This window comes from Perca fluviatilis, chromosome 1 (genome assembly GCF_010015445.1).
Source record: "Perca fluviatilis chromosome 1, GENO_Pfluv_1.0, whole genome shotgun sequence".
NCBI classification, from domain to species: Eukaryota; Metazoa; Chordata; class Actinopteri; order Perciformes; family Percidae; genus Perca; species Perca fluviatilis.
Genome location: NC_053112.1, coordinates 756,116 through 780,902, shown reverse-complemented (window position 1 = coordinate 780,902; position 24,787 = coordinate 756,116). Strand labels below are relative to the sequence as shown.

Below are 24,787 nucleotides of genomic sequence, written 5' to 3'. Positions count from 1 at the left end.
GCAAAACATACTAAATAGGTCAAGTTATTTGACTATTAAGTTGATTTTGTCCGCAGGGCTGTACACGGGTTTTCACGCAAGTTTCCCGAACAAATAACCTCGCGGTGTGGTGACGATCACATCGAGCAAGACATAGTATACTATAAAGTCCAAGAATCAATTATGGGAAACGAAATTTTCCATTCCAGTGATGCAACTGGACCCATAGTGGGTGAAATGACTCATAAATATGGACCGGATTGTTTGCGGTGTCTATCTTATTGGTCTAAAAGCTTAGGCTTTCCGCCAAATGGTTCCCTGAGTGTAGCGAAGCTCAGGATGCTTAAATTAGATTTAGAGCAGGAAGAGAAAAAATTGAAGGGGAAGAAAACAATTAAAACAGAGGTCTTAGAACAAATTGAGGATAATAAGGCATGTTTTGTGTGGATGAAAGAAGCTGATAACAGAGAGAGGAAGCAGTTGCAGAAACAGATGACACTGTTAAGCATGACTGAGACTAACAAAAAAGAGAAAAAAGAGATGAACAATGTCACTGACACATTTTCTCCTCTCTATCCGAGTTTGAAAACCGTGGATCCGGTCTTGGACATCCCAGAGTAGCCACGGTACCGACGACCTCACAGAGGAAACTGATGAGGACGGAGATGAAGCTGATGCATTTCCCATGATTCAACTCCCTACACAAGGAGGGGGAATAGGCCTGGTGTATAGGGCTTGGACTGAAGCAGACATTAGACAAGCGACAAGCCACCTTCCCCCGTGCAAAAACTCTGGTGCACAATTTACCATGGCCCTTCAGGCATTCATTGAGACTTTTCTGCCCACTGTTCCAGAAATACGACGTCTTCTGATGGTAAACCTGGGGCCTATGGAGTATGCAAAGATCCGACACCTTCTCCCCGAAGACCCGACCGACGATCCAGTCCTCCACCATCCAAATCTCGCAAATAATGACTACAATGACCTGCTGGATGATCTCTCCACCGGACTAGAGACCGTTTCCAGACAGAATCGACATGACACGTGTGGCAAACACCAAGCAGAATAAAGGCGAGACGGTGGAGGACTTCCAGCACCGGCTGTCTGAGACTTTTGATAGACACAGCGGCATTGCTCGCACCACTGCCGCCGGAGCAGTGGTTGAACTTTGGGAAGCTCATTTCAAAAACGTGTTTTTGAGTGGGCTGCTCCCTGACATACGAACTGAAGTGGACAAAACCTGCATTGGACTGCCCGATTCAGCCCTGATGGAGATTGTTAGACATGCTAGACATGCTGAGAAAATCCTGACCAGCACAAGAGACAAGACGGAGAAGAAAAGACAACAGAACAGTGATGCTGCACAGTTAACCCTCATAAAAACTGTGGCAGCAATGTCTCAAGAAAGAAAGGGTGCGGGCAGAGGAAAAGGCAGAGGCAGAGGAAAAGGCAGAGGAAACAGAGGCAGGGGCCGTGGCAACATTCCGATAGTGGACAAAGACACTTGCTACAACTGTGGCGGTGGCGAAAGGGCATTGGGCGCCTGCAGATGTCCCCACCCCAAGAAGGACTCGTCTAAGGGACAGCGCAACGACCCCCAGCAGTTTGCAGATTGACAGGCGGTGGGGGATGGAGCTGGGAGTGGAATGGACAGACAGGATGACACGAGTGCGCCTGTTAAGGAGGGTAACATGCACACACACACAGATACACATGCTTGCAATGAAGACATGCCTTCCTGCATACCACAAACACCTACACCTCCCCCAAACAATAGGCAAAACATATTAGATGCAATACAGCATATAGAACAGAAGGAATTAGCAGAGAAAATGCCTACTTATGCTATGTATTCATCAGATGTGTATAAAAAATTGCCTACAACAGTGTTGACAATACAGGGGAGGGAAATAGAATTCTTGGTTGATTCAGGGGCTACAAATTTGATTTTGAAAAAATCATTGTTTCCAAAACAAAAACTTTCTGGTAGAGTAATTCCTTTCGCGCGTGCGAAGTGGTATGATAATGCCAGAGAAATTTACCGTTCCAGTGACTTGTGTGCACACAGATTCTACAGATCCAGACCCAGATAGAAGAGCAAAATGCTCATTTTTGCTCTCACCCGTGTGGCCCGTAAATTTATTAGGAAGAGATCTAATGTGTGTTTTTGGTATAGGGGTAATTCCTACCTCCACTGGCCCCAGGGTTGTGCGCTTTTGACAAAAATCATCTTTTTCCTGACATGTTTTTGTTAAAATCAAAAAGCACACACACTCCTTCACATTTCTATGACGGACATTAGACCTTTGGGCTATCGACCTCCTGACAGAAACACAACAACTAGTGTCACCTTACGCAGAGCTAAAAACGCCACAGCAAATGCATTGTATCTCTCTTGTCTCCCCAACTCCAGACGAAGAATATGTTGACAAATTCCTTGACCAGTCCAAGGACGAAGCTTGAGTTGTCTCTTCGTTTACGCTGGCACACGCCATGCGCAGTGACGGTAGCCTTGACTGATAAACAGAAACAGTTTTTCAGAATTTCTAACTCTGTAGCTCATATTCTTCTCTCTTTGTCTCCAACAGACCAGGGGACAGACCCAGGACACTTTGTCATGACCTGTGAGAAACTGACTGACTGGACTGACACGGCTGATGACTGTATTTCATATTCTCCCTCAACAGGAAATTATAGAAAACTTTTATTATGGCGCGTGCATTGTATCCGCAGTATCTATATATTGAGTGAAATTGCGCCTACAACAGACACATTTTTGCACGGTAAAAACGACATTTTACCTACTGACATCTCACCACTTTTAGCCAAAGGGCCAACACACCTTTGGGCGACACATAAATATGACGTGGGGTTGATTAAAAACTGTCAACCTGTCGTCATAATACCATGTTCGGACTACAGACCACAGAAACATCAATATCCGTTAAAACAGGAAGCTATTGATGGAATCCGACCCGTTTTTAACTCCTTATTGGCTACAGGAGTTATAATTCCGTGTCCAGATTCTCCTGTAAGAACACCGATTTTTCCGGTAAAGAAAATACGGCCAAAAGGCATTCCGACGGAATCGCGTTTTGTTCAGGACTTGAAAGTCAATGCAGCTGTTCATGCGCGCGCACCAAATGTGCCAAATCCATACACAATCCTACAGGGAATTAAAAGTGATGCTAAATGGTTCTCTGTTGTTGATTTGTCTAATGCTTTTTTCAGTGTCCCGGTGGACAAAGACAGTCAGTTCTGGTTTGCTTTCCTGTTTGATGGAAAACCATACACTTTCACACGCCTTTGTCAGGGATACACTGAATCTCCAACCATCTACAATGACGCACTGCGCGACAGCCTAGAGAGCTTCACACCAAACCTAGGTTCAAGTCTGCTGCAGTACGTAGACGACATTTTGATTGGAAGCTCAACACAAGAGCTGTGTGAGCAAGACACGATTGCGCTATTGATCAAAAGCTTCAGGAGGAAGAACTGGCAGTCCAGACGCTGGGAAGTACCCTTCCAGATCCTCCTGGTCACTCACACAGCAGTCAAGGTCGCGGAACGATCCACGTGGGTGCACGCAACACACTGCAAACAGGTTCCGGACCCAGGAGAGGTGCCAGGTTCGCTAACACCTGCAACAAGTGACGAGCAGGTTCCCTGCTGAGTCACCTCACCGAATCGATTCAGAGACCAGCCTGACAGACGGCGTTCTGTGCTATCTCTGAAATCAATCGGGGAAAAACTGGAGTTTTTCTCACTGATTTGCAAACACACCGAAGGAGGAGAGAAAGTGTGACCAACATACTGGTATTGTACCTTTTTGAACACAGCACATTCCTGAAAAACACTCATTCTGATGCTCTGACACTCACAGCACAGTCCTTGTTTTGACATTCCTGTGTGACTCAGAGCAGTGTGCTCAGGCACACACACACACAGGAGCAGTGTGCTGTGATATGCACACATGATGGAGCAGCACGAGAAACTACTGAAATGGTACCCTCCGAGGAGATTCGGGGGGTCCAAATTTGTACTGAGTTTATTCTTCATTGCTGCATTTGTGATTTTTGCATTCGTAATGTTAGAAAGATATGATAAACCGCTGACTGAAGTAACCATTTTTTCCAACACCACTTCTCCGAACAAGAACACCAGACACACTAGGAACACCAGTGAGGAGCATGGGAGGGAAAGCGAGTGACGCGTTCCACAGTTTCTGCGTCTAGGAGTAGATGGCGTTCAGAGTACAACAGTTATCACAGAGCTAATGTTACTATCATGGTCAACACTACATCCACTCTTATGCTTCAGCTCTGTGACTTTGTGTGGTGCGGGGAGCATGGAGCATCAGTAGGAGAGAGAGAGGTATATGTATGTTACATTGCAGTGATAATGGATTTAGGATACTACAGAGAAGGAGGACCCATATGTTCCTCATGGAAACAAGCTGTTTGGTATACAGGTAATGCAGATTGGGGCTATGAAGTTCCTAACGACCACACAAACCTAACCAATAGATTATCAATAAAGAATGTAAACTATTCCTCAACAGGCATCTTGTTAACATTGACCAATGCTCAGTATTCGGACCAAGGTTACTTTGTTGTGTGTATTATGACCTTAGGGAGGCTTCCCTGTGGATCTTTTTATCTTGAAGTAATCTCACCTCCCACATCCGACACAGAATCACCACATTTGACGCAGACTTTTGAAAGTTTATCCAACAGATGGGGATCTTCTGAGGATAATGATGCATTCTCCACTAATGCATGGCTTGGCCTAGTTAAGAAGTTCACGCATGGTGTAGGGTATAATGACTCTTGTTATGTTGGTTCACTATTTCCCCACTCTCAGAAGCAGGCTACCCCTGTAAAACCACACACAATGAATCTCACAGAAGTTGTCTGTGCTCTGACAGCACTCAAGGATGTTAGAGAGGAGGGGGGTCAGTTCTATTCGGCTTCTATTCAACCTTCACCTTGTGGAGGTTTTGCAAATCGCACTGTGCGTGCTCCGAATGGTACTATTTTTAAAACTAAAAATGGAAAAGCATCTGATAGTATAGGACAGTTTCACCATAGCCTTATGAAGAATTTGACGCATGCCCTATGCATTGAACGACCTCGTCGCATGGGTTCTCAGTATTTGGGGGTAACCACGGGTTGTCAGCGGACTTTGAATTGTACGTGCGCAACAGGGGATTTAAATATTAGTGCATGCTTACACTCCACACCAGGGTATCTTAGTGCTACAGTACTGATACCATCTTTGACTCACACCATGCGTTGGCCTGATGATTCTGGCGCAGGGTCTCTAGTGGATTATGTTTGGCTCTGTGGAGACCATTGGTATCAGATTTTGACTACACGATGGGCAGGAAGATGTAGTATGATATATTTGACACCTTCCATTACAGTTATGACTTCCCTTGTGCATACAACTCACCACTATCCCATGTACGTGCCCACATCTGATGTTTCTGCTAGAGATAAGCGAGAGGTTACCAGCCCAGGAACTAAATTTGCAGCAGGATTCTTTCCTTGGTATGGAACAGTAAACAATGCACATAATATTGATCGGGTTCAGGAAAGTCTTGAGAATTTGACTGCTATGATGATTTCAGGGTTTGGAGAATTTCCTCCTGTTATGCGAGCTATGAGAAACATGCTAATGCAGCATTAGATGGGATTGGACCTATTGCTAGCAGCACAGGGGGGCCTTTGTCACATAATAGGCACACACTGCTGCACATTCATTCCAGACATTTCAGGAAACATCACTGACACCATTCACCACTTGAACCTACTTTTGACTAATCTCAAAGCACAGGACGTCCCAGAACACTATGCAGGATGGGACTGGTGGGCCTGGGGTTTTCAAGGGGGATGGAAGGCTTGGTTAGCTACATTTGTTGCACCACTAATAACTTTGATGTTTGGTTTCCTGATCTGTGTATGCTGCATAATCCCACTAGTCAAGAAAATGATTTCCTCCATCTTCATGGTAAATATGATACAGTATCAGGCACTTCAGAATACTGAGTCCTCTGACTTGTTTCGTCTGTCCAGGTATGATGATGAGGTCCTGGACACCGTTTCTGATACTGTGTAAGACTGATTAAAATTTTTGTTTTATTGTTTTTACTTAGATGTGAACGCTTGCTACAATTAAAAAGGTTTTTTTTGTACCCCTTTCAAAAAACAGCATTTCAGCAATAGACAATTATATCCATAAGTTTGAATCTTAAGAAGTAAAGGTTTGAATTTTTAAAGTAAAATGTATTTGTGTGATTATTTTGTAATCAAAAGGGTGGACTGTGGTGGCAAATTTTATTTTAACCATTATTGATTAATGATTTTAACCATTTGCTTAAAGATTGTTTTAAACCTCCACAAAATGCTGTTCCTTCCTCTTAGACTCTTAAAGACCAGAGAGGGACAGCAGCAACCATGAACTATTAGCCTAGTGGTTTTTGTTTAAGAAACTCTAGCTTCTCATTTTGTTTAACTTTTTAGCAGACAAAGTCGAGAAGGCCACAAACCATGTCTCCTACTGCCTCCTGAAATAAACTATTGTTTAGGCTAATGTTGGGAACAGAGAGCAGGGAGGAAGGTGGGGATGGTTTGACTTTTGGTGATGTCCTCTTTTCAACTATGGCCAGGCTAAAAGATAAAGTTAGAGGGGTGGCTTGAGAGAGGTTTTGACTATATGATGATGTGATGTTTAGATTTGAGTTTAGTAATGCTCATTCAGTTGTACTGCATGTACCTTTGAATCTGTATTCTCATATTTTGCAAAATATAATAAATGCTCAAAGACCAGACTTTGGTTAAATTCTCAAACAGTCTTTATATGTTTTCATTTTTATCACTGATATTTACTAAACTCTGCTGCTTCAAGAAAACTTCCATCACAAGCGTGGTAAGAATCCATGTTATTATTTTGGACGTGTTGGTTGATAGAAACCCAAATTTATGATATAGAAACTTTTAGAAAATGGGTCATATTTGACTCGAGGACAACAGGAGGGATTCATAATAAGTGCAACAGCAGGTTCTCCAAATAGGAGAGTGGCTTACATTTAAAAGTAAAAGGTACAACTGTTGTGGTAGAAAGAACAGAACCAGCAGTTTAAAGTGATATCAGAAGAACTGATTTAGGAATAACACCATTAACATTCTTGGTCTCAACAAACTTTATTTCTGCAATTATGCCACAATAATTCAGACTTTTTCTTTCCTGTCTCATTAATGAGGAATATAACAAATAAAAACATCAGACAACCAATTTACACCATACACCTCTTACATCCTGATTGTCCCATAAGATTTGCACTTACCTTTAATTTTAGATATTTAAAATGACAAAAAAACACCAACATTTATGTTCTCCATTTGTGGATATCTACAATTGCTTAGTTTCTAGTCATAATTCATCAACATAATAATTTGATGCATCATGAAACACGTTATGTGGACGATATCTATTTAAACCTCTGTTAAACCCAAAGACATTTATTATAACTTCCAGAAGAAATCTCTTTTCTAAAGACAATATGACAAGATGAAGTTTGATTCAATTTGCCAAGAATTACTGCATATTTAACCATATGATAATAAATGGAATAAAGTGTAAATCAGTCACCACAGGAAACAGATTCTGTAGAAAATAAGATGTAAAATATATGAATATGTACATTTGTTCCCTAGTTTACTCTGACAGGAGAGATGATCAGAGGAGCAGAGTTTGTACCATCATCATTGTCACAGTTAAATGTTATTACACACATAATTGTCATATGAATAAAAATGATGAAAGTATGATTACTGTAATTTTGACAAACTTAAACACTTAAGCCGACAGTATGATATTTCTATTGCTCAGGGTCTCTCAATCAAATCAATAACAAAAGACAGACTGATGTTGAAGTAGTGAGGGATCTTAGGCGATAACCCACACTACGTGACTCAGGCAGAAATAATGTTCAAGGAGTCACAAACAAGTTAATGTTCCAATTTACTTTGATGAAGTGAAAACACACAGAGAGAGGGTCAAAGTTTAAAATAAAAACACAGACAACACGCTAAAACAAGAGCCAGTCTCTTTTATGTCCACAGTGTTAGCATGGTTACCATTGCTAAGCCTCTGTCCTGATTGACAGGTCAGTGTGTAGCCGACCCCCTAAAACTTCCCTTCTATGGCCAGACAATATATTAATGGCATATGTTGTGTACACCAATAATATGACGCCATGACTTCTCTATTTTAGCCTCCCTGCCATTACCTTAAACATTTTTTGCTACCTTTGGGATAATATAAATACACAGCTCAAGAAAATATATTACATAGGTCTAGTCTTTTTAGACATTTTAATGTGAAAATGTTACATGTTATACCTTGAAGTGAGTTATCCATCTGACAAGTGTCATTAATAAAGGAAAAGTGTAGCTTCCTGTTTGAATAAAGCTGCTACATTTAGCTGTATGTTTAGTTTTAAGACTTTTTTTTTTCTTTCCTGTCTCATTATTGAGGAATATAAAAAATAAAAACATCAGACAACCAATTTACCCCACATACCTGTTAGATCCTAATTGTCCCCTCAGATTTGCACTTTACCTTTAATTTAATTTTAAAACAAACATTTGTGGATATCTGTAATTGCTTTGTTTCTAGTCATAATTCATCAACACATTAATTATGTGGACGGTATCCATTTAAACCTCTGTTAAACCCACAGACATTTATTATAACTTCCAGAAGAAATCAGTCTCTAAAGACACCAAATATGTCAAGATGAAGTTTGATTCAATTTGCAAATAATTGCTGCACATTTAATCATATGATGATAAATGTAGTAAAGTGTAAATCAGTCACCACAGGAAACAGATTCTGTAGAAAATAAGATGTAAAATATATGAATATGTACATTTGTTCCCTTAATTGAAAATAAATAAATTCTGAAAATTCTTAAATACCTGAAATGAGATCAGTGATTAGATTACTCTGACAGGAGAGATGATCAGAGGGGCAGAGTTTTTACCATCGTCATTGTCACAGGGACTGAAGAATGGGAAGAGTTTCTCAGTGAAGGAGCAGCCAGTAAAGGAGCAGATATGAGCTACAGCATCTACATCATAAAAGGAGACCAGACCCTCCTCATAATCCACAAACACCCCCACCTTCTGAGGAGGAGACTTCAGAGAGAGAAGGACTCCAGCAGCGTAGTACTCATTTCCATTTCTAAACCATATCGTCCAGAAACCATACTGAGGGCTCAGTTTGAGGACTCTCTTCCTCTTGATCGACTCTCTGACCACTCCTAAATCCCAGTCAGTCTTTCCTTTAACTTGAACCTCAAAGTAAAATCTGCCTGAAGAGAAACTCTGTTTTCCTAAAACACAAGCACACTTAGAAAATCTCTCTGGGTTGTCTGGGAGTTTCTTCCTGAGTAGCAGAGATAGTAAATCACGATCATTCACTTGTTTCCTATCATCAGACAGGAAGAGATTAGGATGTGCTGTATCAGGATCAAGAGTCACATCCACTGCATACTGCTGGACCCTCTTCAGCTCGGCTTCAAGCAGTTTCTTCATCTCTTCACTGAGTGTCTCCTCCAGCAGAATCACAGCTTTCACCACAGTCCCCTCATATGATGATGGACGGATGCTGACCTCTGTCCAGTCCTTGGTGGGTGGAGGTTGTTGGATGTTTAGGGACTGGACACTCTGGAGAAGATGGAGGTGGTCTTCAGAGCGTAACACCTGCACCACCTCAGTGCTTCTCTTCATCAGCTCAGAGATTTCCTGTTCCAGCTCTTTGATGAAAGCTTCGGCCTGTTTTTCTGTTGTTTTCTGCTTCTCTTTGATCGTGTTGATGAGTTCATTCAGGCCTCTCTCAACAGACTCCTTCAGAGAAGTGAAGACCTGAACACCTTCTGCTATCTCTCTGTCTGCATGTATCCTACTAAAGTCAACTGAGTGTTTGACCTCCTGAATCTTCAGTCGTCTCTGCTGGATCATCTGCTGAATTTCAGCCCTTGTCTTCCCCAGCTCTACCTTATTTCCTTGATATCCTTCTTTCAGAGGAACAACATCATGCGTCTTGTGGTCTAAAACAGTGCAGAGCATGCAGACACATGTCTGGTCGGTCTTACAGAACAGCTCCAGAGGTTTATCGTGCTCCGTACACATCCTGCGTTCCAGGTTCTCCACAGGGACGTCACAGGGAACTTCTCCTGGTTTGGACACTTCTTCTTCAGATGGCACATTGCTGGCAGCAGCCAGAACTACACAAACTGCGAGAGAAAAAACATACATGTAATTAAAAAGTTGTTATTTGTTTAAAAAGAAATGTGAGCATTTGTGGGATTTAGGGAGCCGTGTGTGTTTGTTTGTGTGTGTATATGATGGAATAGTGGCATCGAATGGGACAGAGGCCGCTAACAATGTTCAAATTTTACCGTGAGCTTCGGGGGGTACAGCTATTTCGACTAGTGACGTCACTCTCCATTTTATATAGGCATACACACATGACAACCACTAATCTATATGCAAAATTCCCTGAATATTAGTGCAGATTCCCTCTTGTTAAGACATTAAGAATGAAATTGCACAAAATTATAAATTGCCTCATTAAACCGCTAAGCAGCAGCAATGGTCATGGCCGCTGAGTGGAAGGTAGACCTCCGGTTAAACCATAGCGATCTGTATGTTGTTTGGGACGGGAGTGAAAACCTATCTCACGCCTAAATACAGATAGACTAGCTAGCCTAGCTAGCTTCTGCAGCAGTTCAAACACACACATTTGAGCATGTTTCCATCCGATAACCCTGTCCATGAGATAATAAACTGCTTGCATTCATGCAACCATTCTTGGCTTAGTTTCATCAAGATATGGACAATATTTGCTTGGTACAGAGAGCTTCAGGAGCTGCATTAACTTTTAGCTAGCTAGCTAGCTAGATTATGACTTCATTACAGATGAGAGAAAAACTATTAACAACCAAATTAAGACAGTTCTGAAAACCTGTTTAGATGACGAGCTGCTCATAACATTTAACACAATGCACAATGCATGATGATATACATGGCAGTCAAAACCATAGGCAGAGATTAAAGTTGATTCAGCCAGTTACTCTTAATTTCGCTGACACCAGCACCAGATATGTATGTTTTGACAGCTAGTTAAGTGATATCAAAGAACACAGTCTGAACGTACCAGAGAAATAGTACAGCCCAATGGGGAGTGAGGGTTTGAAAATCTTCTTTCATTAGATTATTTCCTGAATTGTTGCTATGTTATGGTAATACTGCATTTAAATACATACAATTTTGGATAGGCTAATATTACATTTTGTTAAATCTTTTTCAGTACCCCCCAAACTATTATTTTCATCCCTTTTGGGAGGGTCCACACATATCCCCTGCAATCTAAACCTTTTATTAAATCTAAATAATGACTGGTGTGATAACTGCATGCCAAATTAATCAGAGCACACAAGGCCAAAGTTATAACATTGCAAAGGCCAAAATATTACACTGAGTCTGACGCAGTCAGTCCACATAAAACACACCGCAGCTACATACTTCATGCAGATCACGGAGAACAATAAGGGCCGGACAGCATCACGATCTGTTTTAACCGAATATTCTCTTTCTACCTCAGCTAAAAACAACAAACCTGCAGCACGTTACTGTAATGGCTGGTTATAGCCACCTGGCGGCGCTCTAGGACGGGACTCTACTGACAATGATATGTCTGTATGTAGGTAGAAGAAGAATGAATAAAAGTTGTTGAGTTGTATCCTGACTGTTGTCTCCTTGAGTATAAAGTATAGAGGAACAATACATGGTGTCAGAAGATAATAACCCTTGACAGACGAAGTCTAGTGACACAGACAACAAGTTTTTGATGTTTGGTGTGGGGTGTGACAACGTGGTGACCTGTGGAGAGAGAAGAAAACTGAGTCGGCAAGAAGTTAAAAAGCCCGCGGCTAGCTAAAACACACAGCATGAACCATGTATTCACAATAATACCTCCAGGACCATTCGACTTTGGGCCAAGCTCGTGGCCAGCGTGGATAAAAAGATTTGATAGCTACAGAATTGCTTCTGGATTAAAGGAAAAAGACAGAGCATATCAGGTGAATTCTCTTATTTACACAATGGGTGATAAGGCTGATGACATCCTCAGTTTGCTGCAATTGACTGGAGAACAACCAAATGACTACAACATGGTTACAAAGGCTTTTGATGGACACTTTGTTGGCGTGCATAATATAATTTATGAACGAGCCAAGTTTAACAAACGATGTCAAGAAGTCGGTGAGCCTGCAGATAACTTTATTACTGCGGTGCACAAACTAGCTGAACATTGCAAATACGGCTGTCTACGTGAAGAAATTATCCAAAATAAGATTGTAGTCGGCATACATGACGAAATTTTTTCAGAGAAACTTCAACTTAACCCAAAGTGTTATGGTTTTGGACATTTCTGCCGCCTGTTTGTATGTGTTTGCCCTTGTATGTATTTTTCCTGTTTTGTATGTTTCTGATACCCTGTTTTGACCGTATTGTGTTTTGCGTGTTTGTTCCCCATTGTTGTTGTTCTGCATTGTGTTCCTGTCGTCTCTGTTATCCCTGGTTTTGTCTAGTGTTGTGTCAAGTGTCTGTGTTTAGGTTATGTCATGTTTTGTCTGTTTGTCCTGCTTCCTGTTTTATTTTGATAGTCTGGTCTTCTGTCTTGTCATGTCTAGCTTTGCTTTCTGTTTCCCGCCTTTGTTGATTGTCCTGCCCCGCCCTGATGTGCTTCACCTGTTGTCTCACCTGTTTCTGATTTACCCATCACCTCATGTATTTAGCCTCTGTGTTCCCCTTGTCTTGTGTCAGATCGTTTTGTCCCGTTCCTGTTTAGTTTGTAGCCATGTCCTTGTGTTTCCTCCCTGTGCCTTGTGTCTGTGCCTGCGTCCGTGTACTCCTGCCTATGTTTTTTCCGTCAGTTCCTTTTTGAGAGTTTTCCAGTCTTTGTACTGCCGCCTTTTGTTTATATTAAATTCTCCACTGCAAACGTCCTCCTGCCTGCCTGCCTGCTCTCTCTGCATTTTGGGTCCGCCATTCCCTACTCCTCCCAGCCACCCCATAACACAAAGTTGGATTTAGCCACAGCCATAGTCCAAGGAAGGCAGCATGAGGATGTGAAAAAACCAGCAAGCTATTGTGCGGGCAGCAGAATCACCAGGCCAAGTGGATGCACTGTCATATAACAGTAAGAGACAGGCAAACAGAAAGAAGCCACCTCAACGTGGTAGCTATACTCAGCATCAGCCTTCCTTAGCCAAGCCAATACAGTGTGGTAGGTGTGGAAAAACCCCTATGGACTCATGGACTGAGTGTCCAGCAAAAGATGTTGAAGATGTTGTCCCCAGCTCCATAGCATAGATAATGCTGAGACACAGTTCCACTCAACCTACCCAGATGTATTCTCAGGTTCAGGTAAACTTGAAGGCGAATACAAAATTCAACTTAAAGTGCTACCGTCGCCTGATCTGCTCCACGATGTGCCTGGGGATCTACGACAACAACATGGACCGGGAAGGCCAGGAAACTGGGTAGGAGAGGCGGCCTCAGACGGCGCAATCCGAGGAGCTACCAAGCTACCGCTACCACCCATGCTTCTCTGCAACCCACGATCCTTAAAAACAAACTGGATGAACTGCGTCAACAGGTTGGAGCCTGCTACGAATATTGCAAGTCTGGTCTAATGGCTTTTACAGAAACCTGGTTTAGTGACGAATGCCAGAGACCTTTATTCAAATTGAAGGTTTCTCCCATACGGTTAGACAGAGATGCAAACGCCGTAACTTTGCAGTGAGAGACAAAATATACAACCCAGACCTGGAGCTGCTGTATGTTACCCTGCGGCAACATTATCTGCCAAGAGAATTTGCCAACATATTTGTGTGTATATTCCACCAAGTGGGAACGCCAGCAGAGCAGCTAAGGCAATCACAGACTGTGTCCATCGCCATCTACAGAACAAACCTGACGCTAAGAACTACTTCAGAATATGACTCAAGTAAAAGTAACAAGTAGTCATCCAAATAATTACTTGAGTAAGAGTAAAAAAGTACTTGGTGAAAAAACTACTCAAGTACTGAGTAACTGTTGAGTAACGTCTGATTTATTTTTTAACACAAGCATTCAATCAGACGGACAAAAATACAAAATAATCACCTTTAGGCAAATTATAGTTCATCCAATCAATAAAATAAATTAAATTAATTACAAAATAGCTTAAATTAAAATAATCCAGGTAAATTCAAGTACTTAAAAAATAAAATCAATAAAATAATAATACATAAAAAATAAATAAGCACAAGTAACACAAATTTCCAAACCTTTATACTTTTTTACCAGGCTCTGCAGGCAGAACTAGAACAAGGTAATGGAGCTGCTGTTTGGCACTTTTACTAAGGACTATGAAGCAACATTTGGGGTTAACGAGGTAACTTCAGCTTCAACCCAGGGTTTTCTGTATCACGAAAGTGGATCACTTGACACTGGGTTCAATCGCCGTGGTAACTTATGGTGGACGCCTAACCTGGTTGGGAGCAGGTTATGTTGGAGATTAGAGATCAACCGGTGTAAAAGCTCCGCCTACTGACCAATCAATACTCGATTGATAACGGCATCACCGTTCTTATAGAAGATCAGGCGGAGCTCGGTGTAGAGAGAGAGAGAGAGAGAGAGAGAGGTGCGCTCATACAAAAAACATTTAGAGACCGACAACCCTGTTAACATTCCCTGATGGGTATATTTATGAAATATATAGATTTTAATGGGAGGGAATTACATATCGGCTATTTCTTGGCTTCTTGAGCCGTGTGTTGCCAATGCGATACAGCGGTTTGAATTATGTTTTTTATATATTTATTTTTATAAATTATTTCAACTCTCTATAGACACATGTACAGTATCAAATCTATGGAAAAAGTCTATTATTATTCCAGTACCCAAAAAGGCATGTCCCCAGGAGACATGCCCCCCCCATGTCCCCCATTATTGGCCAGTGGCTATTACCTCCATTGTTTTAAAATCTTTGGAGAGGCTTATAATAGAAAAACTCACACACAGATGTGTAACAAATGTTAGATAAATACCAATTCGCTTATACAAAAAATCGTAGTACAAGTGATATCATACAAGCCATATCAACAATAATGCACCTCACTCTGAAGCACCTTGAAATTCCTGTTGCATATGCCAGACTGCTTTTTGTTGATTTTATTTCTGCCTTTAGCTCAATCCAATCCTTTTTAATCAGGTGGTATCACTCCTTTTTGTCAAACAGGCCACAGCAGGTGAAGAACACCTCCATGTCTGATCCAGCAAGGTGCAGTACTGGCGCCCCCCAAGGGTGTGTCAGTTCCCCTCTTTTGTTTACATTTGTACACCAATGACTGCATCAGCTCTGAGCCAAACCAACATATAGTAAAATTGTCAGATGACACTGTCCTTCTCAGTTTGCTTACTAAATAAAAGCAATATAAGCATCCACCAAGTTGCTGTGGACAAGTTTGTCAACGGGTGCGATTCACACCAACCTCATATTAACACAAAGAAAACTGTGGAAATGCTGGTAGACCCCAGATCACCTGGAGATCAGAGCACCGTGGCCATCCATGGTTATGACATCAAGCAGGTCGGGTCACTGGGACCCGAAGGACAACACAAGGGTTAAATATCTAGGAGTTCATATTGATAATGACCTGATTTGGCGCACACATGTAACAAATATCTGTGCCAGAAGTCATCAGTGTCTCTACTTTTTGCGCAGACTTACAGTGTTTGGGGTCAATTCTTTGGTATGGTATTACCAGCTGGTTTGGAAATTTGACAGTCAAATCCAAAACTAGATTTTCAATCTGGTCAAGACGGCAGGCAAAATTATGGTAATACCTGTACCCCTTAACCCGCAGGATCTTTTTAATCATGCAACAATCAGGCAGTGTAAGATAATTTTATCTGATAATTCATGTTTTGTTTTCAGAGTTTGAGCTATTGAACTCAGGAAAGACGTACAGGGTTCCTCTGTGCAAATATAACAGGTATAAGCAGTCATTTGTTCCTCTCTCAGTTAAGCTCATAAATGAGCAGCGATGAATGTATGACTATGAATTCATTAATGTATATCTGTGACCTATGGAAGTAGGAGCGATTGTAAGGCATGTATGGTAGAACAGAAGAATATAGGAAGGATGGCTTTTTTTTGCACAAGTAGCCTATAGAAAATGGTAATTTGCAATTTGCACAGCTCTTTGAGTAGCCTAAATGTTCAATGTACATTTGACTTCTAACTGTTTTAAACCTGTGCTTGTTGTGTGTCTCTGTTGTAACTCTTGCAGCAATTTCTCTGTCTCCAAAACAAAGTTCTCCTTGGGGAGACTAATAAAGATGCTTTGAATTTGAAGTCAGGGCCCACGAATGCAAACTTGTTTTTTTTTGCAGGGTTGTAGGGAAAACTCATGAATATTCATTAGGGAACTCATCCCTGAATGGCTAGTACTTATTGCCTGCAATGGTTGGGTTGGGAAAGAGGAGTGGGGTTCAGACTCAGGCTGCTCAGATACAACTTCAATATTGTCCATGTTCCAGGTAAAAACCAGCTGATGGCCTATCCAGAGCACCTCTACCACAGATGGCCACGGAGGCAGATCAAGACCTGGAGAGGGAATGCAACGCCTATCTTGATAGCGTTGTAGACAGTCTGCCAGCAACACAGACAAAGCTTGCACAGATCAAGACCGCACAACTCTCTGACAATACCTGCACACGTCTCAGTCGGTACATTGCTAATGGCTGGCCTGAACACAGACGAGATGTGCATGAATTGCTGCTGCTGTACTGGCCAGAACGGTCAGTTCTGCATGAAGGAGGCAGACTACTCATGAAAGGGGAAAGACTCATCTTTCCAGAACACATAAGACCCAACATCCTGCAGAGGCTTCATCAAGGCCATCAAGGTATTAACAAATGCCTTGCTAGGGCAAGAGAAGCAGTCTGGTGGCCAGGCATCAAGTCACAGGTAAATCAAATGGTTGAGAGATGCAAGATTTGTACACGTGAAGCTCAAACACTCTGCCTCTGCTCACAACTTACCTAACAAGCAGACCATGGCAGAGGGTCGGAGCAGATCTTTTTCAATGGCAAAATGGGAACTACTTAGTGATAGTAGACTACTTCTCCCGCTACATTGAAGTGTGTACCTTAACAGGTAGTACATCATGAAAACAGACAATCGCAAGGTTTAAAGCCTCATTCGCTAGGTACGGATGTCCTGAAGTGCTTGTCACGGACAACGGCCCACAATTCTCCTGCCATTAGTTTGCTCAGTTTGCACGAGATTATGACTTCAAGCACGTGACAAGCAGCCCCCGATATCCCTGCAGCAATGGTGAGGCTGAACGGGCCATCAGGACTGTGAAGTCTCTATTAGAAAAAGAGGGGTATTTCCACAAAACTCTGTTGGCCTACAGATCATTCCGACCCATTTTAACCCCTGGTTTGTACACATTTAATTTTATACATATTTATACATATACAAACATAACTGCTTAAGAAAAATTCAGGAGCAGCACAACTCCTTTCCCATTGGTTCAGGAGGTTTGGGGAGACTTTGATTACTTACACTGAAGCATTTAATGAATTCTCACTTGAGGAGAATTTAGGATTACATAGTACAGTGTAGGTACCATCCCAACATTCTGAAGTTCCTGTCTTCCTGAAGGTTTATTTAAGGGGGCATTAGGTTTAGCTGAACCTTTATAAAGACCTGAAAGATATTACGGGCGCCTAAAACAGACAGGCAGAATGTGTTATGTGTTGACTTCCTCCGTGACCTTGGCCTTATCATAAAGCTGTTACTGTTAGAGACACAGAGTTGAAGTACTTGTCCACATGGAAAGGTTATGAGCAGGGGCGGATCTACCGGGGTGGCATAGGGTGGCAACTGCCACCCTAAAAGAAAGCCTTGCCACCCCTGCTGCCACCCCAGTTGGCAGCAACAAATTACGGTAAAAGTTATGGCCAATTTGACAATTTACGAGCGTACGTCTCCAATGTCCGACTGCAGTGAATGCAGCATAAGATGACGCCAGAGCGGAGAGAACCTGTTTTGTTTGGAAAACTGAGGGCGCCTTGGCGCGAGGGAGCCAGGAGTCGCGATGAATGGAGACACAGGAGGAAAGAGGTCAAAACGGATTAACTATCTATCAAGAAATGAAATTATAACGAAAGCACAGTGCTAGCATAGTTGCGATGCTGATTTTGAGATGATAAAAATCAGGTTGAAGAACGTTATTTCGCCAACTATACAATGTTACTTAGGGTCTGACGTCTGTTCTGTGTAAAGTAGGCTACAAAAGCTAATATTGATTCAACGTCTGTCAAGGAAAACATTGTTACTTTGAATCGTACAGAAAGGTAAAGGAAAGGTAGCATATTCAGTTTTTGTCTCCAAAGAGAAAGGCGAGAGAAATAGAAAATGAACAAGTGAGCAAGGTAGATGGAGAAGATGTGGTGGAAGAGGAGAGAGAGAAGAAGTGGAAGGAGAGAGAAAGAGGTGGAAGGAGAGGAAAGAGTTGGAAGGAGAGAGAAAAGAGATGGAAGGAGAGAGAAAAGGGCAACAGAAACGTGACAGAGACAGAATACAAGGCCAAGGCGACCAGGGACAGGAGGAGGTGGGAGAAGACCACAGCGGTGAAGATATGGAGGGAGAGCATCACCGAGAGGAGGAGGGAGAAAGAGAAGAGGAGGAGGGAGAAAGAGAAGAGGAGGAGGGAGAAGAGAGGGAGGAGGGAGAAAGAGAAGAGGAGGAGGGAGAAAGCGAGACAAGAGAAGGTGCAGGGCTCAGACAGTGAAAGGGAAAGCAGAGTGCCTGGGCCATCACCAACCATCTCCAGTCAAGCTGGTCCACACGGTATGGAAATTGTTGATGCATAGTATACTAAGTTAGATATGAATAAGAACAACAAATGACAAAGCTTAAATATGAATAATTAGGGAAAGTTGTCAGTGTGAAAGTTTGATGAGATGGGAGTTTTTATATTTTGTGTAGAATGTATTTTAGATCTATTGCTCAGATTAAATATAAAAAATAAAAAAAATATATAAATAAAACAAAAAATAAACAAATGAACCTAAAAATACTCTCCCAGGCTAAAGTGTTAGTGTGTGTTAACCCAGTCTGATGGTTAGAACTAATCAATGACAGTTCCTAATCTTGTACAAATGCTGCCTGCAACAGTTTGCTTCCCCTCTCACACATCTGCCTCTCATCACCTGGGTCTTAACTTAATTCCTGTCCTGTGATAATGCCCCTTACTTCTATCATACTTCTATATCTCCTATTAAGTGAGATCACATTGTATGGTCACTTATTCCTAATATGAACTGTTTCAAATGAAACCCCAAATGCAGGACACTGATTGCATGAGATGAAGTTTGTCTGGATGAGTGTGTAAATGGCAGCCTGGGCCCTTTTGTAGTGTGTATATACTATTTCTCATTACACTGTGATAACTGATTAAATTCAGTAAATATACGTCTGACATATGTTGCCACCCCTCAAAAATTCCTGCCCCCCTCTTGCCATCCCAGAAATATTTTTCTAGATCCGCCCCTGGTTATGAGGTTATATTGGCCACTGACCTGAATGAGATCTGTAGCCTGACGTGGTCATACTCAGATTCTAGTCAGAACTTCCCGACCTTGAATGTTGTGGGCGGAGCTAGGTTTGGCTGGCATCCAGGCTGTGAGACCTGGGTACCACTAACTCAACTTAACCCTTGTGTTGTCCTTCGGGTCCCAGTGACCCGAAGGACAACACAAGGATTATGTACTTCCGTTTACTTTGTTGAGAATTGCTCTCTAAGCAAGGGTTAATACAGCACCTTAGTTCTTGTTTGTACAGCATTTTGGTCAGCTTAAACTGTGTTTAAATGTGTTCTAGAAATAAACTTTACTTACTTTACAAGAAACAGGGTTTAGAGAGCAATTCTCAACAAAGTAAAGGGAGGTACATAATCCTTGTGTTGTCCTTCGGGTCACTGGGACCCAAAGGACCACACAAGGGTTAAAGAGCATGAGCTTGAAATTCCACTACAGTAAAGTTACAACAAATAGAGACTACACTGAAATAAATGTTAATGTTTTTTTATCTATAAAAAAATATCTACAATCTTAAATGATGCATCGTTCATGGCGTCGTTTACAGCTGGAGAATGTGTTGCTGCCGAGTGCACAAGTTGTATCAGCAGGTCACAAATAACAATCTGTTTCCTTAAGTATTAAGTAAGTATTAAGTATTGTGTCTCTCATGTCCACCCACTCTTTCTAAATACAAATTAAAAAGAGTGACTGACCTTGTGGTCCTGAGCTGGTGTCTGGCAGACTCTGCACCAGATCATTCCTGTTGATCAGCTCTAAAACCTTCTTGGTCACCTTCAGAGCTCCTTGAAGTTGATAGGTATTCACCATCACGTCCACCGTGTCCTGCCTTTCTGCTTTCTCCAACTTGGCCACTTTGATGCTTTGGTAGCCTTCCAGGATGTCTTGCTGCTGCAGATGCCATTTGAATTTCTTAAATTCCTCTTCTTTTAAATCCTCCAAAGTGTTGAAAAGGTCCACTGCTGTCATCGTGGCTTCCTGCTAAAATCAGAAAGTTTTGTCAAACTGAAAGAAAACTGAAACAAAAATGTATCAGAGCAGAAGTTCTCATTGGCCAACACAGGAGCTGTGTTGATGTCATGTATGTGTAGTTTAGTCAGTTAGAGCTCCTGCTGCTGCTCTGCGGGCTGGAGCTAATGTCATTTTGAAGTGGCTCGTTAACGTGAGACCAGGACTCGAGCTTAGGGACCTCCCGTCGTCTCGGGGTCAATAAAAAACGGGCCAGGGACGATGAAAATTGATTTTGGGATGAATTTGGGAGGTTTGAGTAGTTGAAAGAAAAAGAAAAACTGCAAATGTTACAATGAACGGCGAGGTCACCGCGAGTATTGACTCTCAGAGTGATGTAACGCTACAATAACAAAGGTGTCCCGTGGTGGGATACTGCTGCGATTTTTGACGAAACTACAAGGAAACAAACTGCAGGAAAACGCAAAGCAGAGCCAGACCCTGATCCACTAGCCTCTGACCTCATAGCAGCTTCTGCTGCAATGGGGAGTCGGTAAGTTTGCTAGCCACTTTTTGGGTCGTTGCTGTCAACGTTAAGTTACAGTTAACGCTATATAACGAGACAACAGCCAACATTTGCATTGTTCAGTGATGCAGTTTTTGCAGAAGTTGTGACCGCATGGTATGGCGACAGGATCAGTGAACACATCCAGACAGATGGAGCACAGAAACTGATCTTCAGATTGCAGCCATATCTACACATAGTGTGAATAAAGAGAAAACATATTCAAAATCTGTGGAGAGACTGATCTTAGCCTACAGTCCACGGTTACTTTAGCAACAAATAACGTTAGGTCACTCTGTCCCATGTTGTGACGCAGATGTTTCTCAGCCTGGTCTCACAGAATTCCGTGAAATGATCACGAACTGTTAACCCCCTGACGCCTGAATTTATTCACAATTATATAAACAAAATATTATGTGTGTTTCTGGCTCCAAGCTGATGCTAAATGAAGTTGAGATTGTTAATTTGTCTATAGCATATGGAATAGATATAAATTTAGGTATGATGCAAATTAGCGACAACAGGCATTCATGGTAAAATTCTTTACAAAATGGTAAAATTAATAAAACACAGTAGATTTCATTCATGTCACAAAGTTGTTAGAACTTCTAAACTGTAATTGACAAATACATGGATCTTGACAACGGCAAGAAAGAAAACACTCTCCTACTCCTTAACATTGACAGTAGTTTCTTTAGGGTTAGGGGTAGGGTTAGGTTTAGGCTAGGGTTAGGTTTAGGGTTAGGGGTAGGGTTAGGGTTAATTTCGCTTCCGTGAACCGGATGTATCTCCCACTCCGACCGGTCCTACGAGAAACCAGTGCATGCAAAAGGTTCTGAGGTATTTATCGCATGTAAACAAACCGGCATTGGGGGGAATACACACGCTATCTCGCCTGCAGTTGGAATGGAAGGGGTTTGATGCAAATTAGCGACAGTCGGCGTTAAGGGGTTAACAGCGCATTACGTGGTGGTGCCACTGTAAATGGCACCACCACGTGCCATTTACGTGTCATCTTCTCTGTCAATGAGACGATGACAGAGCGACTACGGTAGCGATTAGTATGAAATCCCGAAAATCCGCGTAGGGAGGTTGGTCGGGGTGGAGGATGGGTCAAACACAGGACTTTCACCCAGGAGACCGGAGATCGTGTCCAGTGTGTCATGTTTCCTAAACCCAAACGTCCCGTTCTTCTTTTCCTAAACCCAACTATCCTGTTGTTGTCCCGCGTGTCATGGAAACGTAAGCCCACCCACAACCTTTTTTCTTAACTTAAGAGGCCATGTGTTCATTTCACGGAATTCTTTGAGATCTGGTTCTGTTTCTCCATGTTCAACTTTTGGTAAGTGATACTTTCAGTGTTGAACGACTCTCAGCTGATCTCTGATCTCCTGTTAGTTTTCTCAAACTGTTAAATACAGAAATTCAGGTGGTTGTGTGTGAAAAGCTGCAGTATGTGTTGAGAAGAGCTCAGCTCTGTGCTAACAGTTAGCCACCTTGAAAAGAGCTCAGCTCTGTGCTAACAGTTAGCCACCATGACCTGTAAGTAGCAGAATAACTGGTGTTGATTTGATTCTCAGTCATTTCTAATGTGCAGTAAAACTACTACCAATACTAATACCACTATGTAAAACAGTTCAACATTGAAAACATTACTTAGATAAAAGTACACAATTATTATCAGCTAAATGTACTCAGGGCAGTAAAATGTCCCCTGTGGGTGTGGTACTATAATCTGTATATTTACTGATTCCTTCAGGTGTAAGCTGCATTTTACTGTTTTACACCATTTTATATGAAGCTGAAGTTATTCTTTTCATTATTGATCAATCTGCTGATTATTTTCTTATTATATTTTAGTATCTGTCTGTTGAAAGACAGGAATGTGAGAAATGTCTGTCACAATGTGGTGCCTTCAGTCAAAACTTCAAACCCCCCAATTATCTCTTACAGCTATTGAAAAGAAGTAAACACCACTGCTGATGTTGGACCTGTTATTGTTTAGTTAACCCTAATTCTCTTGTTTAATATGAAAAATCAATAAATCATTTACCAGTTTATGAGGTCCATGGAGTTCAAAGTGCTGCAGTAAATCCTCCTTTTTAAGGAGGATTTTTAAGATTTCTAAGATAAAACTTCATTGATCTACAGAGAACAAACTTAGTTGTTGTAGCAGCACAAAGATAGAAGGAAGTACAGCGTGCGTGTTTCTAGTATTTATAATATCTCATAAAGTGCTGTAACTTGAGCTCCGTAGACATATTTTGATAAGGGAGATTAAAGCTCAAAGTCAATCTCTCCTTTTAGTTCAACAAGTAACGTTATCAGTCCAAAACTCTTAATCACCTTGATACTGAGTTCACTCTCACCAAACTGGTCTTATAACTCCATGACAGGTCCAAACTGTTCCACTTTACTTGAGGTCAAGGAAAAATATTTATGACACAAATACAATGGTCTCATGACAGCTAATGTAAAAAACACCCACTTAATTACAGTTAAATGTGATGTCAACACATGAAGCTAAACTGTTTCTCTAAGTTTGGTAACTGGGCCTGCCATGACATATTTATGACAGGGTAGCCTAATGCCAAGTTGTCAAAACACAAACATGTCAAACAATGCTAACTTAGCATTAAAAGGGTCATAATTTACCAAATGACACTTAAAGCTATGGACTGGAAGAGCCCGTATACATGGCTGTTTGTTAAGCATGGAGGCTTGGGGTGCATCGCTTCATTGAACGGAGGAATTATGGTATTCTTTGGTAGCCTGAGTAACTTTAACCGTTGTTCATGTGAAATTTCAAAGACAGCCTGATGCTTTGTTTATAGACTATTTGTGGGTGGCTGTTTGACCTATCTATTCCTGTTGATAAAGTATAATAGGGTAAATCCTGTAAAGTCCATACACTTGTAGCTGTTATGTATCTTTGTAAGTCATTGTAAGTTGCAAGCGCACAACCCACCCCCCCCACCCCGCCCGTGGAAAAAAAGGGGCTCCCCCAAAGGCCACGGTATAGTTCGAAAACTGAGCCAATCAGCATGAAGAAACCTTTCTACGTCCAGTTAAACAGCGACACATCACAATGTGATCAAAGTGATCCTGATTATCAGACATTTATATATTCCTCTGGTAAGATTCTCACCTGCTGAACTCTTCAGGTCGACTTCCAGACTCTTTCCACCTTCATGTGTCGAGGAAACACTGGCAGAGACCAAGCTGCTCTTTGATTTTCTTCCTTGTCCGTCTGGGTGTCTGTGTGCATCTGATCCGATGACGCCAACACACCTTCATAAGTTCAGAGTCCAAGTCTCAATTCTAACAATACGTAATAGATAGTAGATGTCAGCCAATTAGAAATGTGATTTTATTTCCTGCTTCTTCCCCCTTACCTGCCTGAGGGGAAGGGATCATCAGTGCTATTCGTTACTCCAATGTGTTCGGCGTTGGAGATGTGTAAATGTGTCTTGTGATCTAAGGTGTCAAACACATTTAAGCTCTTATAAAGAGTTTTTTTTTAAATAATGTATTTATCACATTTAGCAGGACCAGGGCAGCA

The 24,787-nt window shown here is 41.7% G+C and overlaps 3 protein-coding genes across 6 annotated transcripts in view; all 3 read right to left on the bottom strand.

Moving 5' to 3' along the window:
- Positions 1-24,787, bottom strand: part of LOC120566319 (E3 ubiquitin-protein ligase TRIM39-like) — a 503,358-nt gene that overhangs the window by 344,835 nt on the left and 133,736 nt on the right. The window lies entirely within an intron of this gene.
- LOC120566667 (E3 ubiquitin-protein ligase TRIM21-like) overlaps positions 1-24,787 on the bottom strand; it is a 174,294-nt gene that overhangs the window by 26,141 nt on the left and 123,366 nt on the right. The window lies entirely within an intron of this gene.
- On the bottom strand, positions 7,178-24,478 carry LOC120566682 (E3 ubiquitin-protein ligase TRIM39-like). 4 transcript variants are annotated; one of them, XM_039813284.1, is made up of 4 exons: positions 24,374-24,477; positions 20,408-20,728; positions 8,964-10,282; positions 7,178-8,877 (listed from the first exon to the last, which is right to left on the bottom strand). In XM_039813284.1, exons 2-3 carry the CDS (start codon positions 20,679-20,681, stop codon positions 8,982-8,984), a joined length of 1,575 nt encoding a protein of 524 aa, XP_039669218.1. In that variant the 5' UTR covers positions 20,682-20,728; positions 24,374-24,477; the 3' UTR covers positions 7,178-8,877; positions 8,964-8,981. The 4 variants fall into 4 exon arrangements, with proteins under 4 accessions (XP_039669218.1, XP_039669203.1, XP_039669194.1 ...); XM_039813269.1 differs by having other exon boundaries at positions 7,178-10,282; positions 20,408-20,693; positions 24,374-24,478; XM_039813260.1 differs by having other exon boundaries at positions 7,178-10,282.

What these genes read in the sequence shown, in the direction of transcription:
- LOC120566682 (XM_039813269.1), bottom strand. Translation starts at nt 20,681, where the DNA reads ATGACAGCAGTGGACCTTTTCAACACTTTGGAGGATTTAAAAGAAGAG. An exon ending in CACCAGCTCAGGACCACAAG is followed by an intron (nt 10,283 to 20,407) that starts GTCAGTCACTCT and finishes TTTCTCTCGCAG; the next exon opens with TTTGTGTAGTTCTGGCTGCT.